We start from the raw sequence: 17,697 nt of genomic DNA on the forward strand, positions 1-17,697 counted from the left end.
GCCTCGAGGTCGCCGGAGACGAAGAAGGAAGAGAGTAGAAGTGTTCTTCCGTAAGAAGTGTCGCACCGGCCCAAACTTAGAGGAAGTCGGAGGCTTTGGAGCGAAACTGGAGGCCGACAGCTTCAAAAGATGTGGCAAACGGGAAGAGACCGAGCCTTAGGAAGCTCGGCCGAAGGCCCAGGCGGGGTCGGAGGGGAGATCCGCACGAGAGGAGGCGCGAACGGGTTGGAAATCGCGCGAACGGGCTGGAAATCGCGCGAACGAGGGCTCTGGCGCAAATGGGAGCTTCGCCTGGTACTCCTGCTCCCGTTCTCTCTCGCTCGTTCTCTCTGTGTGTGTCGGGGCGGAAGAAAGAAAACCAAGGGGGAGCCGAATGCCGCTCCCCACTCCCTCTCCCGCTCTTGTTTCGCTCTGGCTTTGGACGGACAGCCCAAGGGACCGCCCAAATGAGCCTATGAGGCTCTCTCGTTACTTGAAACGAGGAGAATGTACTTGAGTACATTGAACCCAAATTTGGGTGAGATTTGAGAGAAAATCTCAGCCCTAGGTTCAAAATTTTGATTTGGGGAGTTAATTGAGCCCAAATCAATCAATTGGGGCTGAAATTGGCTCCGAATTGGGCTCGACCCGAATCGATTTGAGTCGATTTGGGTCCGATTTTGTTCGATTGAGTCAATTTTGCGAAATTGAACTCCGATCGATGTCGAATAGCGTCGAATTGGATTCGACGACACTCGACGAGGTTCGATTGGGTTTGATTTGATTTGATTTAATTTTAATTAAATTAAATTGGGTTTAATTTAATTAAAACGAGGCTTAATTTGAGTCAATTTAACCTCGACAACGATCAATTGAGTTGATCGAGCGCAATCGAGTCTAGTCGGGCTCGATCGGGATCGAATCGATGCGAAAATATTCGTCAACACATTTCATATTCTAGAATTATGCATTAATTATTTTGCAGAGATTATACCTACAAAAAAATTTCTATTAATTATTTCAACATAAAGCTTTAATGAAGATTGTGAAAATAACCAAGAGAAATGCTATGAAGAGTTCTTGAAAAAAAAAAGAGTTAATAATGCTTATATTCAAATCATAAAAGATATGTATGCAGGAGTTATTATTTGTGTTCAAACATAAGGTGGTTTGACCAAGTGTTTCTCTATTTCAGTTGGGTTACATCAAGGATCAGCCTTAAGCTCATATCTTTTTGCTTTAGTCATGGATGTTCTCACTAGACATTTGCAAGTGGATGTACCTTGGTGTATGCTTTTTGCTGATGATATTCTTCTTGTTGATAAGACTAGAGAGGGAGTTGAAGGTAAACTTGAATTATGGAGTCAACCTTAGAGTCTAAAGGTTTTCGTTTGAGTAGACCTAAAAAGAAATATATGGAGTGTAATTTTAGTAGTAATAGACCTAGTGATAGGATTGTGATGTTGGGTGATTAAGTCATTAATAAGAGTACACGTTTTAGATATCTTGGATAGATGGGGATATTATCAACAGAATTCAAGTTGGATGGTTGAAGTGGAGGAATGCATCGGGCTTGTTATGTGATAGAAAAGTATCCCTCAAACTTAAGGGAAAATTGTAAAAGATGGTAGTGAGGTCTGCAATGCTTTATGGTGCCGAATGTTGGCCATTAAAACAGAAGCATAATACTAAGTTAAGTGTAGCAGAGATGAGGATGCTCAGGTGGATGAGTGGCTTTACAATTAGAGATAGGATATGAAATGAGCATATACGTGAAAAGATTAGAGTAGCTCCAATAGAAGATATGATTAGAGAGTCGCCTTAGGTGGTTTGGTCACATAAAACGACGGCCTTCTGATGACCCGGTTAGGAGAGTAGAGGTATTAGATTTGACTTATGTTAAGAAAGATAGAGGTGGACCTAAAAATACTTGGTAAAGCTAGAATTTGTATGGGAAATCAAAGGCTTGATGTTGTTGTATTTCAACATAAAGCTACCAATGAATGACAAAATTCTATGGTTATTCCAAAAATGTGAATTAAGAAAATCAAAGGCAATAAAAAAAGGCCAAATGAATAATTTCATGCGCATTACCAGTACAAGATCAAGAAGGCTCATCCAATAGAGTGCACTTCCAACCTCTTTCAAACTTTGAAGCACTTCAAATTTAAGTTCAGATTTAGTTCCCCAGGTCAACAGTTCATGAATAATCTTTTGGGAACCTGGATACAAGAATAAAACAAAGAATTTTTTATCCAGGGAACCCATTTAAAGAAACATAGCAAGGATAGAATAAAGTACCATGGTTTCAGATTTGTAACATACTTAACATAAATATTAAATAGATGTACATGATGAAAAAAAAAAAGGCAAAAGATCTAACATGAACATATAAGCAACAGGGATTTCCAGATGTAGAGATACGTCCGGACAGCTATTTAAAAAAACTCCCTTAATCACTGATATTAATCCTATTAATAATCAGTTACAGAGCCAAACACACAAGTACGCAATTCTAGAATCCTATTAGAACGCCAGAAACCACAAGACAATAATAATAAATCTTGCTATAGTACCAATCATTTGCAAGTTCCAACTAATTGTTATTGCGGAATAACCATAACTAATTGAATCTTGTATCTTTGTTATCTTACAAAGAATCAAAAGGTGGATTATATTATTCCAAATCAACCACAAAACACGTGAATCCTGAGACTCAACTACATTTAACAAGCAAGAAGTTATGAAAGGGGGGAATTTCACATCAATATGTACTCCTTGAAGAAATTCAGCCTCGATAAATTGTTCAGTTGATATTTGATTAACAGCTTTGGCCATAATTTTTGCACTTCCTATGAAGAAATCCATGAATAATTACAAAAAGGTATTCTACACCAATGCACAAAATAAATCTAATATCCACTACTAATAGTGGACGCAATCACATCATTTGAAAAAAAAAATACTAAAACAAACAGTGTAGCATTGTGAGATAAACTAATTAATTCACAAGGTAGAAAGATAAAGATACAAGGCTTTAAAAATACATTCAATAAATAAAATCAAAACAAAAAGGTTGATTGAACAGATATTAGAACTTCCTGTAATTTCCAATGTTCTTCATGATTTTTTCCTTGCCTTAGTTAATTGCATAATGATTCTAACAAGAAAACCTTTCAAAATTTAAATGCAATAATTAACATAGCACATGATCTAAATATCATAAACCTAATGTTCACATCAACAATGGATTATGATTATCAAATTTTAGAGTCAATATTTTACGTATAGCTTCATACAAGCCTGACAAATGACAAAAATAAAGTAACAAAATTAAAGAAAATACTTAAATACTAATATTATAAGTGATACTAATGATAATCTAAACCTTATTCTTATAGGACAGGATGACAAAGCAATCTAAGAGCAAACAAATTAAATATCATATTCTTATATGGATAGATGACCTAATTAAAGAAAACAGACCTAAATAGCTAAATAGTAAATTTGAACTAGAAAAAAATTTGAAGTTAAATTTTCTTTAAAAGCATTCATCTTTATCAATATTATCACATTTTATTTTATCCCTAAATTTCTTTATACGAACATGAGAATAAAAAAATCAAGAACCAAAAATAAAGTCAAGAAAATCAAGAACCAAACAACAATCAACACACAATGCAGTAAGAAATTATAAACCAATAAAAATCAAGACTCACAATGCAATAAGGAAACCAAATTTGTAGTAGATTTAACCAAACCCCAATCACCCATGCAAACCAATCATTAATTGTGCAAATGAAGAAGAACAAGGAAAGATATCATATCCCCCAAAAGTTGCAATCAACACTTGCACCGCAGAAGAATTCACATCCAACTAATACATAAATATAAGACAATATTTTAAAATTTTATTCAGCAATATAAGGCATGTTTACATGCCAGACTATCCTGATAATCACAAAAAGTCAAAATCTAACACCTGATAGAATCCTGAAATTAATTATAGTAAGAAATGATTTCAAAGATTCCCGTAGCAACATAGCGATATCCACAATTAAGCAATTCCTGGATCCTCCTCTATTGCCAGAAATTGCATAAAAATAATAACTTAATCTTGCTACAGTAGCAATGATCAACGAGCCTCTCCTCTGTAGCCTTCGTAAGTGCAACAGCAACAGTAAAGGAAATGAAAAAAAAAAAAAAGTAAACCCCTTCTACAGTACACAGAATTAGAAGGTAGATTTCACAGTTTCAAACCAGCCGCAAGCAAAATGAATCCCTGGACAGTAAACCAACAAGTTATGGAAACGGGGAAAGAATTCACATCAATCTTCCACATCAGCTCCTCAATGAACGAAGGCATACCTATATGAATGTCAACATATGTATCACCGTGTAATGAGACCCTAAAACACAGCCAAATAAAAACGTGAAGTGCCAAGACTTCAAACGAGCACTATCATTTATCTTAAAAACTCCAAGTTCTAATTAAACTTTGTGTGCATATTTTAGAGAGTGATCATTTAGTTTGCTGATGTAACTTCTTGGCAAATTCCAAATTAGTAACATTAGAACTCAGAAAGTCAATTTGAAGAACAAATAAATACAATTGAAAAGTAGGTAAACTACTAGCCACATTGACATGAGCATAAGATATTTATGTCTCTACCAATACATGTTTACATGTATTTCGCACTACATAAGACAACGCATGCCGAACCTCAATCAAATGGCAATTTGGAAAATATCATCATCAGCACATGACAAAAAATAAGAACCGAAAAAAGTTGGGAGGTTTTCATAGGGAATCAACACTTGATCCACTACAGTTACAATATAGCTAGAGCGAGGGTATTATTGAGATTAAAAAATCAAATTGTAGGGTTTTGTACCACGCATAACTATGCAATCATGAAGAAAAAATAAAGAAAATAAACTTAAGTTGCACAAACTTGAATGCAAGGCACTCCCTTCTTACCTGCCACACCACCATCAAACGGAAGTAGTCCAATAGATTTCGGCAATGCATCTTGTAGCCCATATATTTTAGGTATTAATACATTCACCTGAAAATTTATAACCACTAAAAGCATTAGGAATAATAGTCATAATTAGCCCACAATAAAATCTTAGTAAACTTAGTAGTTAAAAAACAAAATAACTCATCCATCATCAAATGTTTTTCATGAAGTCAAATATGGACGAAAAAATAAAGCATCCTGGAAACACAGAGATCTCATGCAAAAGTAGAGCAGCTTTTACAGGAAAAATTGAGTAAATGAATTCTATCATATTTAGTGCCAAAAATTTAATTGGGTGTATCATTTCTAAAAGATTCAACACCTATATAACCAAAGAATTGTGGCATGAAATAGCAAATAGAGAATCTTATTTAAAAATTATAAGATCTGTCATGCTGACATGGCTAAAGTTGTCAACAATGTTGGACCAAAATTGGAAACAGTAACTTGCTGCAGAAAATAATAGGAGCCAAAATGATGGTGGTGTGGAAGGATCGTCTTAAGGGAATGTTAAGGGAATCTTAAAGGAGATATGATCAACTTTAAATAGGATTTAAGGAATGGAAGCCAAATGAGGGAAAATGTAGGAGCATTTGATTCTGAGAAACTCGGAGGTGCCAAATGAGGGAAAATGTAGGAGCATTTGATTTTGAGAAACTCGGCGGTGCTTAAACTATCCTATGTTGGACTTTACATTTCAAAATTAAATTTGTATTCAAGGTGACCAATTTGATTTAAAAAGTTAGGACTTATATTCCAATAACATAGGTTAAAAAAATCTCCGAAATGTGGGGGCTTAATATGTGACTAGAGTCAACCTCAGCTTCGGATCATAGATCTAAAGAGAAGACTATAAAAGAGTAGTACCTCAAACCTATGACTAATAGAATGTAAAAGACTTGTAAACCTACATCTCACATGAGACATAAGCCAACCCGACCTATGAACCTACAACCTTACTTGGAAAGGGCCGCTAGCTAACCAATCTAAACGCTTTTAAAACCATGAGGTCCGGACTCAATGCGCATAAAGAGTACGAAAGGTTGTTTTGATTTAGAGAATAGAGCTTACAACGTAGCTTTTAGGCTAAGATATCTGACCATGCTGGTATGCAAATGCTAACTTATTGCCTACAAATTTTTATTATCTTCTCCTTAATATAAGGGCTTTTCATAGGAGACCTACTAGTCATGCATGATAATTTTGTTTCGAAAACTTGGCTCATTAGAGTGAGCCATGCAAATTTTCTTTTATTTAAAAAATTAATTATCCTATAATTAATTTTAGATTGCTTACATGTTAATTGGTAAAAAATTTAATTTTGTCCTAAGAACCCACCACATAATTAATTTTGAAACAGTTAAAATAAAAATGATATAAATATCTTCCTACGATATACATTCTTATATCTTCTACTCATTTTAAGTTAATCAAATAATATTTGTGATGCAATCAAAAATTTGGGAGAGGGACCCAAATTTTTGATCACAAAAAAGAAACTCTTCTAGAGAATAAAAGATTACAATAACTCACAAAAATTAGACTAATTAGACAAAACAAACTTTAATATTATAAAAGAAAGAATCAAATTGTGAATGTTATTGGAAACAAAAGTGAGTTAGAACTTAGTGAGAAAAGCATGCTTCTAAATTACAGTAATGCAAGGCCTTTGAAATAATACACATGCTTATTTCTAAACATAAAATAATTTTATTTAAATTCATGTCAAACATGACCATCAATGTTATACATATATCATATATTTATCCTTTCTCGTATATAATATAACCGTCACATGAGCCACCGTCTTAAATAGTAACAATGAAGGTACTCATCTTTCATTTCTTTTACGTTTTCCATCTCAATAACCTTTTCCATTTACGTGCACAGGTATATTGCATCCCCAACTAGTATCATAAGGAGGTGTGCTCCATCATTCAACATGCGCAAACACACATATATATCTAGCCATTTCATTCATATATAGTATACATGTGTGAATGTGATTTGCATTTTAAAGATCTAGAGCATTTTCTTTTCAACTTTGCAAAGTGTTGGAGATGAAATTAATCAATCATGCCATTTGTGGGATTTAAAACATAGACCTTAGGAGGTCAATGAGAAGTCTAATAATAGTTTGGGATTTTCTCAATGGATTAAATTCATTCTCAAGCATTTACAAAATTCAAGAAAAAATCATAAACTTTTTAACATATGCAAATTCATATTCTTGAAAATCATTTTGTCATGATCTATATTTTGAAAGAAAAATGCATACAACTTGAATGAATTGCAAGTTTAAGAATCCTCTCATGTCCTCCATTTAATTTAGAATATTATTTAAATAAGCTTAAAGAATTTCAAAATGAGATGGAGTATAACCTTCAGGCCTTTAAGAATCTATAATATATTCCATAGTAGTTTAACAAACATTTGAAATTGAATGAGCATATTTACACACTTGGCAAGTCTTAGGCGAATAACAATTCTAAGAAATGCAAGCTTAATACCCTAAGTCAATTTTGTCAGTATTCGTGTAGGAGAGGAAAATACAACTTGCAACATTTGAAGACATACACATTGACATTTGATTAAAAAGCAAATGACGATCCTAGCCTATGGTTTAGTTATCAACGACAGTTTATGATCCACTATGAATGTCATTTCATGTCACGAACACGGCCCGGCTAGCCCGATAAAAACGGGGCGGGAACAGTCGGTCGTGCAGAAGAGTATAATTAAACATAAATAATTTCATTGAAGACTTTAATATCAATACACAAACATCGTCCAGAAATGAAACAGCCACTAAACAACATGGATGGATCCTAGTGATATTTTCGACTAGACATTTAGCTCTTTTGTGAGCTGAGATAAATTTTGATTTATCCACCCCGGCAAACTGTTGCGGAGGGTGGATGGATTTTGCTTTAAGTGTTTGATAGTTGGATTTCAATTTTTAAATATTTTTTGGATTTTAAGATTTTTTTTTAGATTTTTGGATATTTGGAACGGCATTTCAAAAATATTTGGAATGGACACCTCCGGTTGAGATTTGCATTCAACACGGCCATCATCAGGGTGTTTGGGGTTATTTCCATTTGATTGAACCTTGTCGACTCTATCAATTGTCGACAGAGGGTCGGGTTTCGTAAGCTTTGAGCCTTTACTAGTGAATTCTTTTGATTGTAGACCTTGAAGGACTAATATGAATGCATTGAAACAAATATTATGGTCGTCACGGCCACATATTTATTTGATGGTTCGAACCCTGTCGACTTCTATTGACCCGTATAGAAGGATCATATTCGAACTTGAACTCACTTATTGACCCGCGCAGCTTCCCTAGACGTCACGTGTGTACCAATAACATGCTCGCCGGGGCCCATGCGGGTGTTTGGGGGCATTTATAATTGAACCCTGTCAACTCCTTTTATCTGCATAGGAGGATCAGGTTCAAATTTAATAACCCGCACAGCATCCTTAGACGTCACGTGTGTACCAATAACACGCTCGTCGGAGCCCATGCGGGTTTGGGATTGTATTTTCCCATTTAGTGTACCTATGTGTATACAGATTACTGTGCACGTGCAGGGGATACCTTGAAATAATTGTAGTTGTGCATATAACTATCGTTTGGATGCACACAACTTTTCATTTAAGAGCTTATACACGTCTTCTGTCCACTAGTACGAGTGTTGCGGATCCAGTGGCGTGACGTAGCAGCTTCTGGATAGAATTGTTCGCTGCTTCGTACAGGTAGACTGTCGTGCACTACTCGTTGCTTTCTGCAGGTGGATCGTAGTGAACTAACTAATCTCCAGCTTTGGGTTGTAGAAGCTAGTAGGAACTTATAGTCTTTATGCATTATGCTGTGATTTTGGTCTTTGTAACACAACCATTATTGTTGGAGATAGATATTCATCCTTAGACTGAAGTTGACTATAGGATACTGCATTTACTGTAGTCTTTATGCATCTACCCATGGATGGATGTTGTGCATACATTCGTATTCGTAGATGATTTATATGGATTGCAAATCTTCTATAGTGACTTGTAGGAGTTCGTATTGTTGCTTGTGAGTGAACCGACATTTCACTTCTATTTGGGATTTTAATGAATGACCTTCATTCATTCATTGACCTCTTTATTTGCAGGGGATACATGTCTTCTACGACGACCTCCTGGAAGTATTTTGTAGAAGCTCCATTGTTTCTACATCGAATCTACCCTTTCACCAATCTTGGGTGGTATTGATGTATTTGAACTTGTTTGTGGGGGTGAATCCTTCTTTATTGGTCTCCCGTATTGTCATCTCAATCAATAGGCATCTACAGGGGTTGCCGTAGGAGTTTGTGCATCAAGGTCTTGTAACGCATTTTGAATCACTATTGATCGTACGAATGCTCTTGTAGTTTGAGTTTCCTTGCACATGATTCAAACTTGAATTCATCAAGTCTACAAGTCCCACTTAATGTTGTATAGCACGAGTTCAAGTGCGAACTCAGAGTTCAAGTCTTTGGTTCAACTTGATGTCATTTGCTTGAGTTTGATTTCATATTCAAGACATGGTTGAGTTTCAAATTCTAGTAGTCTTGAAAGTCTAGTCTCTTATCATTTTAGTTAGAGTCTTTTATTTGCATTCGTTCAAGTATTGGTCAAAGTACAGTTCAGACTCAAAATGAGTCTCTTCTACCCGTCCGAGCCCCCCTGCAGTCTGAATCTTGTTCAAGTTCAATGCTCATTTTCATTTGGATTTGATTTTTGTTCTTTTGAGTTCAACAGGTCCATGTACGATTTCACCCGAAATTTCGGCAACCTCCCGGCGTCTCCCCCTTTCAAGGGAAAACTACGAGAAAACTGGGCCTTTCCCACCACGCGCAATAAAGGTGTGTATGGTAGGTGTCCTATGACGAGGACACCACGGCCGTGATTTTTCTTCCCAACACGCGCAATAAAGGCGTGTATGGGGTCTTTGACGGTACCTGTTTAAATAACACAATTTGCTTTCCCTCCGCTCGAGGGTACTTATAAGTGACCCCGCCTCTCCGTAGGTGCCGCACCGAGGTCCCTTCCCACCACGCGCAATAAAGGCGTGTATAGGCTGTTTTTCGGTGCGCCACTAACGCCGAAGGAGAGTTTAAGCGATTGCTCGCTTCGTCGTAAGCATCAGACCGGCGTCCCATCCCACCACGTGCAATAAAGGCGTGCATAGGAGTTTTTCTGATCTGCTGCAAACAACGACGCGAGAATTTGAGTTTAGAGAGTTCGTACTTCGCGGGCTTCGATGGTACCTGTTTAAAAATGCACAGTTTGCTTTCCCCCCGCTCGAGGGTACTTATGAGTGACACCGCCTCGCCGTAGGTGCTGCACTGGGGTCCCTCCCACCACGAGCAATAAAGGCGTGTATAGGCGGTTTTCCGGTGCGCCACGAACACCGAAGTAGAGTTATTTTACGCGGATTTCTCGTCTCGTCGAGCGTAAGCGCTCGGACTGGGGATTCCCATCTCACCAACGACAATAAAGGTCGTGGTTATAGGCGGATTCTTTCCGGTCCGCGCCACTACAACGGAATCGCGATGGAAATATCTGAGAGTTTAGAATTTCGTCACATTCGTAGGTTGTTGTCATGGTGTGCTCGAGATTAAGGAGAGACAAGCAACTCTCTCTCTTTTCAAATATTAATTATTATAATTATTATAACTTATATTAATTAATTATTATACATAAATAATTATAAGTAATTAAAAATATTAATCTACATTTACCTAAAATTAATTAAAATAATTAGTTATACATTTAACATTTATAATTAAATTACAACTCTCATATTAATTATTTTAAGAAAATTGATAACTTAATTATAATAATTAATAAAAAATTAAAATTACATTGATTAAAGTTAATTCTAAATCAAAGGTAATCCATAATATAACTTAAAATTATTATAATAATTTAATCTAGAACTAATAATTATCACAACAAAAGTATATTACTAAATACATTATAAATAATCTAAACTCAATGACTAATTAACATTAATACTCACCATTATCCCCTTTTCTTCTTCTTCTCTTTTTTGTCTCACGGGATACCTCCCAAAGAATGCTTGAAAAGGAAGAAAGAAGAAAGTACCTTCCACAGCAAGCAAGCTCTCGCTTTGTTATTCCCGATCCGAACAGATGGAAAAAGTCGTCGCGGGGAGACTAAGTCGAATAGCCACGAACAGAGTCGAAGAAGCAAAGCGAAATGGGAAAGTTAACTTCCACCAGTAGAGCTCCTGTTTCTCTGGATTCAAAAATGTCGTGACTTCCGCAGCCGACGACAAGGGAAAGTCGCGTCAAAGGAGCAAAGTCGACCGGCCACAACGGGACCGAAGCAACGGTCGAGGAGAGGTAAAGTCTGGTTTCTTCCTCTCTCTCTCTCTCTCTCTCTCTCTCTCTCTCTCTCTCTCTCTCTCTCTCTCTCTGTGTGTGCTCGTGTGGGAAGCCGGCACAGACAAGAGGTCGACGAGATTTGGTCGGAGGTGAGCCACGAGGTTGACGGGTATGGGAATATAGGAGCTCGGCTTGGAGAGGAGATCGAAAGAGCAGAAGGTCGTGGGAGAGGCTTCTGCGGCTCTAGCGTCGGGTCACTAGAAGCACGGAGCAGATCCGGAGGGAAGCGAGTGTGGAAGCAATTGTGTGTGTGGAGCTGAAGCCTCATCTTCCTCTGGCTTTTAAAGACGAGAGAAGCGTCTAGCTGGAACGGGATTTGGGCAGAAAACACGGACTGTCCGGCGCCGTGCTACAGTGATTGTGCGGGATTTGTGGGAGCGACTTCGTAAGCGGGATTCCTGGATCTAATGGGTTCCTGGTATGATTTTGAGTCCTCGTTTTTCTTCTTTGGGTATAACACGAAGGTCAACACTTCATAGTCAAGGATTTTTTATGGTTCATTCACAAATGTCAAATCCGACTGAATATCTACCATTTCAGTACTAATCCTCTGAGCCTCATCTGAAATACATTTCCTTAAAGAGGAAATATGAAACACATTATGCACTCCACTCATGTGTGCTGGTAGAATCAACCTATATGCCACCTTTCCAATCCTTTCTGAAATCTCAAAAGGTCCTACAAATCTTGGACTCAGCTTTCCCATTTTACCAAATATCTTCACTCTCTTCATTGGACTGTCTTTAAGAAACACAAACTCTCTCACATCAAACTCATCTGGTCGGTGTTCGACATTATAGTATTTCTTCTGTTTGTCCTGCACTGCCCTCAATCGATCTCTGATTAATCTGATCTTTTTTGTGGCATCATCAACCGATCAACACCAATTATCTTCCTTTCCCCTGTCTCATCCCAGCTTAAAGGTGTCCTATACCTTCTCCCATACAAAGCCTCATAAGGAGCCATACCGATACTTGTTTGGAAGCTATTGTTGTAGGCAAATTAAATCAATGGTACATATGCCTCCCACTTACCACCAAAATCCAAAATACATAACCTGAGCAAATCTTCTAAGGTTTGAATGGTTCTTTCTGATTGCCCATTAGTCTGAGAGTGGAAAGCTGTACTAAAGGTAAGTTTGGTACTCAAACTTCCTGAACATTCTTCCAAAATCTGGAAGTGAATCTTCCATCCCGATCTGATACTATAGTCTTAGGTACCCCATGTAATCTGACAATCTGATCAACATATAAGCTTGTCAATTTTTCAACTAGATCAGACTGTTTTATAGGTATAAAGTGTGCAGACTTAGTCAACCTATCAATGATTACACATAAAGCATCACATCCACTTTTGGATCTAGATAAACCAACCACAAAATCCATATCAATGTCTTCCCATTTTAACTCTGGTATGAGTAAGGGATGTAGAAATCCTCCTGGCTTCTGATGTTCAGCCTTAACCATCTGACATGAAATACTTTTGGATACTATATATGTTATACTTCTTTCATTCCTGGCCACCAAAACACCTCCTTCAAGTCCTGATACATCTTATGACTGCCTGGATGAATGGTGTAACTGGAGTAGTGAGCTTCTTGAAAGACTTCTTTCCTTAAGTCATCCACATCTGGTATGCACAATCTGCCCTTATAACGAAGCAATCCTTCACCATCAAGCTCAAAATCTTCAATGTGTCCCACACTAACCATATCCAATATCTTCTTAAAATCTGCATCATGTGGCAAAGCTTCTTGTACCCTCTCTAGAAAGGTTGATATAATTGTAGTCTAATTCAACCTTATAATTTCTGTATCATTGGGCTGAACCACTGAAATCTCCAACTTCTCCAAATCCCTTATCAACATCTGCAGTATAATCATCCAGTTTGCACTACCTAAATTCTTTCTGCTCAAAGCATCAGCAACAATATTTGCTTTACCCGGGTGATACTAAATGTCTAACTCATAATCCTTAATGAGTTCTAGCCATCTCCTCTGCCTTAGATTCAGTTCCTTCTGGGTGAAGATATACTTCAAACTCTAGTGGTCAGTAAAAACTTCACACCAAACTCCGTACAAGTAATGCCTCCAAATCTTCAAGGCAAAAACTAGTGCTGCTAACTCCATATCGTGGGTTGGATAGTTTCTTTCATGATTTTTCAATTGCCTATAAGCATAGGCAATGACTCTTCCATTCTGCATCAGTACACAACCCAATCCTTTATGTGAAGCATCACTGTAAAGCTGAAACCCATCTGATCCTGAGGAGATAGTCAGCACTGGAGCAGTTATCAAACACTGCTTTAACCTCTGAAAAGCTTCACCATACTGAGCTGTCCAATCAAACTTCACTGCTTTCTGAGTCAATTTGGATAGTGGCATAGCTATCTGAGAAAATCCCTCAACAAACCTTCTGTAGTGGCCTGCCAATCCCAAAAAGCTCCTAACCTCAGTTACTGTAGCTGGTCTTAACCAATCTGCTATTGCTTGTACCTTATACTGATCCACAGTTATCTTCTCATCAGTGATCACATGCCCTAAAAATTTCACACTCCTCAGCCAAAATTCATACTTGGAAAACTTAGCATAGAGTTCATTTCCCTTCAATGCATATAACATCATTCTTAAGTGATTTGCATGCAGTTCTTCATTTGGGGAGTATACCAGTATGTCATCTATGAACACAATCATGAATAGATCCATCAATGGCTTAAAGATTCTATTCATGATATCCATAAACACTGCAGGGGCATTTGTCAAACCAAAGAGCATCACTACAAACTCATAATGCCCGTATCTGGTAGTGAAAGCAGTCTTTGCAATGTCTTCCTCTCTAATCCTGAACTGGTGATACCCTGACCTCAAATCAATCTTTGAAAACACTGAAGCACTATCCAATTGATCAAACAAATCATTTATCCTTGGGAGAGGATATTTATTCTTCACTGTCAACTTATTCAGCTCTCTGTAATCTATACAGAGTCTTAGGCTTCCATCTTTCTTCTTCACAAACAGTACAGGAACACCCCAAGGAGAGGTACTAGGCCTGATGAAACCCTTCTCAAGCAACTCTTGCAGTTGCTCCTTCAACTCCTTAATTGTCATTCTGTAAGGAGCCTTAGCAACAGGTTCAGCTCCTGCCACTAACTCAATAGAGAAATCTATTTCTCTACTTGGAGGTAAACCAGGTAAATCATCTGAAAACACTTCTGCGAATTCCTGAATAATTGGGATGTCCTTCAGCTCTCTTTCTTCTTTCTTCTCCTTCTTAACATAGGCCAAGAAGCCTTCATATCTTTTCTTTAACATTTGAAAAGCCTTCAAGGATGATACAATCACCACATTTACTCCTTTATCCCCTTGAAATTTGAACTTCTCACCTGACATACAAAACTTAACCTCCTTTTTGTTATAATCTATAGTCACGAAATGACAAGATAATCAATCCATGTCTAAGATTGCATCAAACTCAGATAGAGGTAAAACAATCAAATTCGCATTGAAGCTCTTATCACAAATCCTCAAATTCACTTAACATCTCTGCTTATGTGATGCCCCAAGATCAACTTGGAAAGAATGTCAATCAATTTCACAACAATTTACCAGAGTTATCTATAAATCTTCAGTAAGCAATCTATCAACATCTATAAAATTTAAACATCAATATTCAAGTCGATTCATGTTTTACAGCTTAGCTTCCATATGATTTCCATTAGGCATTAAAATTGACAGTGATTTAATCATAACAGTAGGAAGCAAACTTGCAGATCTAACAAACTCTTCTGAAATAAAGGAGTGTGACGCTCTAGTATCAAACAGAATTCTAACAGGTCTATCGCTCAAGGATTGTCCCTAATCACAAACAAATACAGTATTTATTTACAAAATATGTCATTCATTAATTGTTCATTTCATTTTCATTCATTGTTCATTTCATATTCATAAAAAAAAAAATTCATTGCAATTAATTAAACTACGCACCTGTAACCACATCAGGAGACCCCTTAGCTTCTTGCTGGGACAATCCATAGACTCGAGGTTGAACATTCTGACGAGTCTGATCTTGAGAAGGCACAGAAGCTGTAGACTCCACAGCTCTTGGTCTACCAGCTATCCTCTGAGTATTATTGCCTTACCTCACCTCTGTAGCAGATCATTGACCTAAAAGAGGATAAGACTTCGCCATGTGCCCAGGCTGATGGCACCAGTAACAAGTATTAGTGCTTGAGAGGCACTCTCCCTTGTGCATTCTCCTACACTTACTGCACAAAGTAGCAGTTGAAGCACTGCTGTCAGAACCACAGGATCTGGGTTTCTTCTAAGTAGAAACCCCTGACTGAGAAGACTGAGTCATCTGGGAAGGCTTTGACCTACCTTCCATCTATCTTTTCTGAAAATCTCTCCTCTTCTGAGTTACTTGCATGTCCATCTCGATCCTTCTGGCTCTTTCCACCAAAGTGGGATAATTCTCAATTCCAAAAGGTACAAGAGCCTGCCTTAGCACATCCTTCAACCCATTCAGAAAATGGTGACACTTCTCCTCAGCATTGGGTATCATGTGAGGGGCATACCTAGATAACATTGTAAACTCCACCTCATACTGAGAAACAGATCGATCACCCTGAATCAATCTGTTGAACTTATCCTGCATCTGTCTCTTGGATGTCATAGGCACATACCAGCCACTGAATACTTCCACAAACTCCTCCCAGGAGACTTGGCTGCTTGATCTTCCTCCAAATGTTTCTTCTAACTGACTCCACCACCTCTCAGCCTTGCCATCAAAAGCATAAGCAGCCAGTGTCACTCTCCTATCCTCTGGGTAAGACATGCCCTCAAGGATTTTCTCAATCCGCATCAGCCAGTCCTCAGCTTCTATAGGTCCGTAACATGAGAACAGTGGAGGCTTCATATCCTGAAATAGTTTCAGGTTCTTATTCATAGGTCGGCTTCAACTGTCACTGCCACTGCCACTGCTCTGATTTTGGAAAGTCTTAATCATCTGAGTCAACGCTTCCATCATCTGAACGAATGACTCCATAGAATTGTTCTTATGATGTTCTGCTACTTCTGAAAGCTCCCTCCTTTCCGCCATATTAATGCCACCAGTGGCATTCTGCTCAAGATCCATATTACTGAGATAAAACACATCAATCATAAGACAAAATAATTTATAAAATTATACTGCATAAACATTCTAAGACTCATTCAATCGTCCTATAGGCTCTTTCATTGATTATTACAAAACCCTTTGCTCTGATACCACTCTTGTCACGACCCGGCCCGGCTAGCCTGATAAAAACGGGGCAGGAACAGTAGGTCGTACCGAAGAGCATAATTAAACATAAATAATTTTATTGAAAACTTTAATATCAATATACAAATATCGTCCAAAAATGAAAGATCCACTAAACAATATTAAATAAAAGAGTTCTAAACTTTTCTTCACACACAACTGCTAAAACATTAAACCACAATTACATAAACTCGAAATCACTGTTCTTACATATGTACAAACTCAAACTCAAACAGAAAACATAAAATGAACCTTTCTTTCTAAGGTCCCCTACGACGATACGTGTAAGATCGTCGTGCAGCCATCACTTTTCTCCTAAAAAAGATTTTCAAACGTAAAATGAGCCAACGCTCAGCATATGAAAAACATTTTTATCAAATTTATGAAATACTTTCTTAACATATCAGTAAACAAGAAATAAGAAAATGAACAGTATAAACATTGATGCTTACAGATATAAAATAGTTTAAAAATATTTTTCTTATTCCATAACATTCTTTCCTTTTCTTTCTCCATAAAATTTCCTTTTCCTTAAATACATATTTTTCAAAATCATAATATGTTAATCATCAGTCCCGGAAGTGCCTGATTTTGTACTGATCAGGTACACGGTCAAAATTTTGACCATTTCATTTATCATTGGCTCTACGAGCCTCTTTTACCATTTTTAGCACTTCCGAATCAACATGCACATGCACTTTAATATAATACTTTCATCAAAAGGGGTTTTAAATTAATCAATGCCTCATATGATTTTCACTAAGTTATCTGTTAAAAGAAAACTTGCATCTCTTATGTCTTAAATCATTTACTTAATTTGAACAGTTTAAATAACATAATATGTCATGTATAAAGGAAAAGATTGAAAAGCTAAAAGAAATAATAAATGATTCATGAACATAAATTTGAATTATTTTAAAAATGCAGAATTATTTAATTAAAATTTCGTAAATTCAATTT

General features: G+C 37.1%; 1 protein-coding gene across 1 annotated transcript in view; it reads right to left on the reverse strand.

Moving 5' to 3' along the window:
* Positions 1-17,697, reverse strand: part of LOC110092698 (protein PIR) — a gene marked incomplete in the record, with an annotated part of 173,885 nt that overhangs the window by 33,633 nt on the left and 122,555 nt on the right. Inside the window, 2 exon segments of the mRNA XM_028693516.1 lie at positions 2,074-2,201; positions 4,961-5,048. Of these exon segments, the coding sequence (XP_028549349.1) occupies positions 2,074-2,201; positions 4,961-5,048 (216 nt within the window).

Source organism: Dendrobium catenatum, unplaced genomic scaffold, assembly GCF_001605985.2.
Source record: "Dendrobium catenatum unplaced genomic scaffold, ASM160598v2 fragScaff_scaffold_313, whole genome shotgun sequence".
NCBI classification, from domain to species: domain Eukaryota; kingdom Viridiplantae; phylum Streptophyta; class Magnoliopsida; order Asparagales; family Orchidaceae; genus Dendrobium; species Dendrobium catenatum.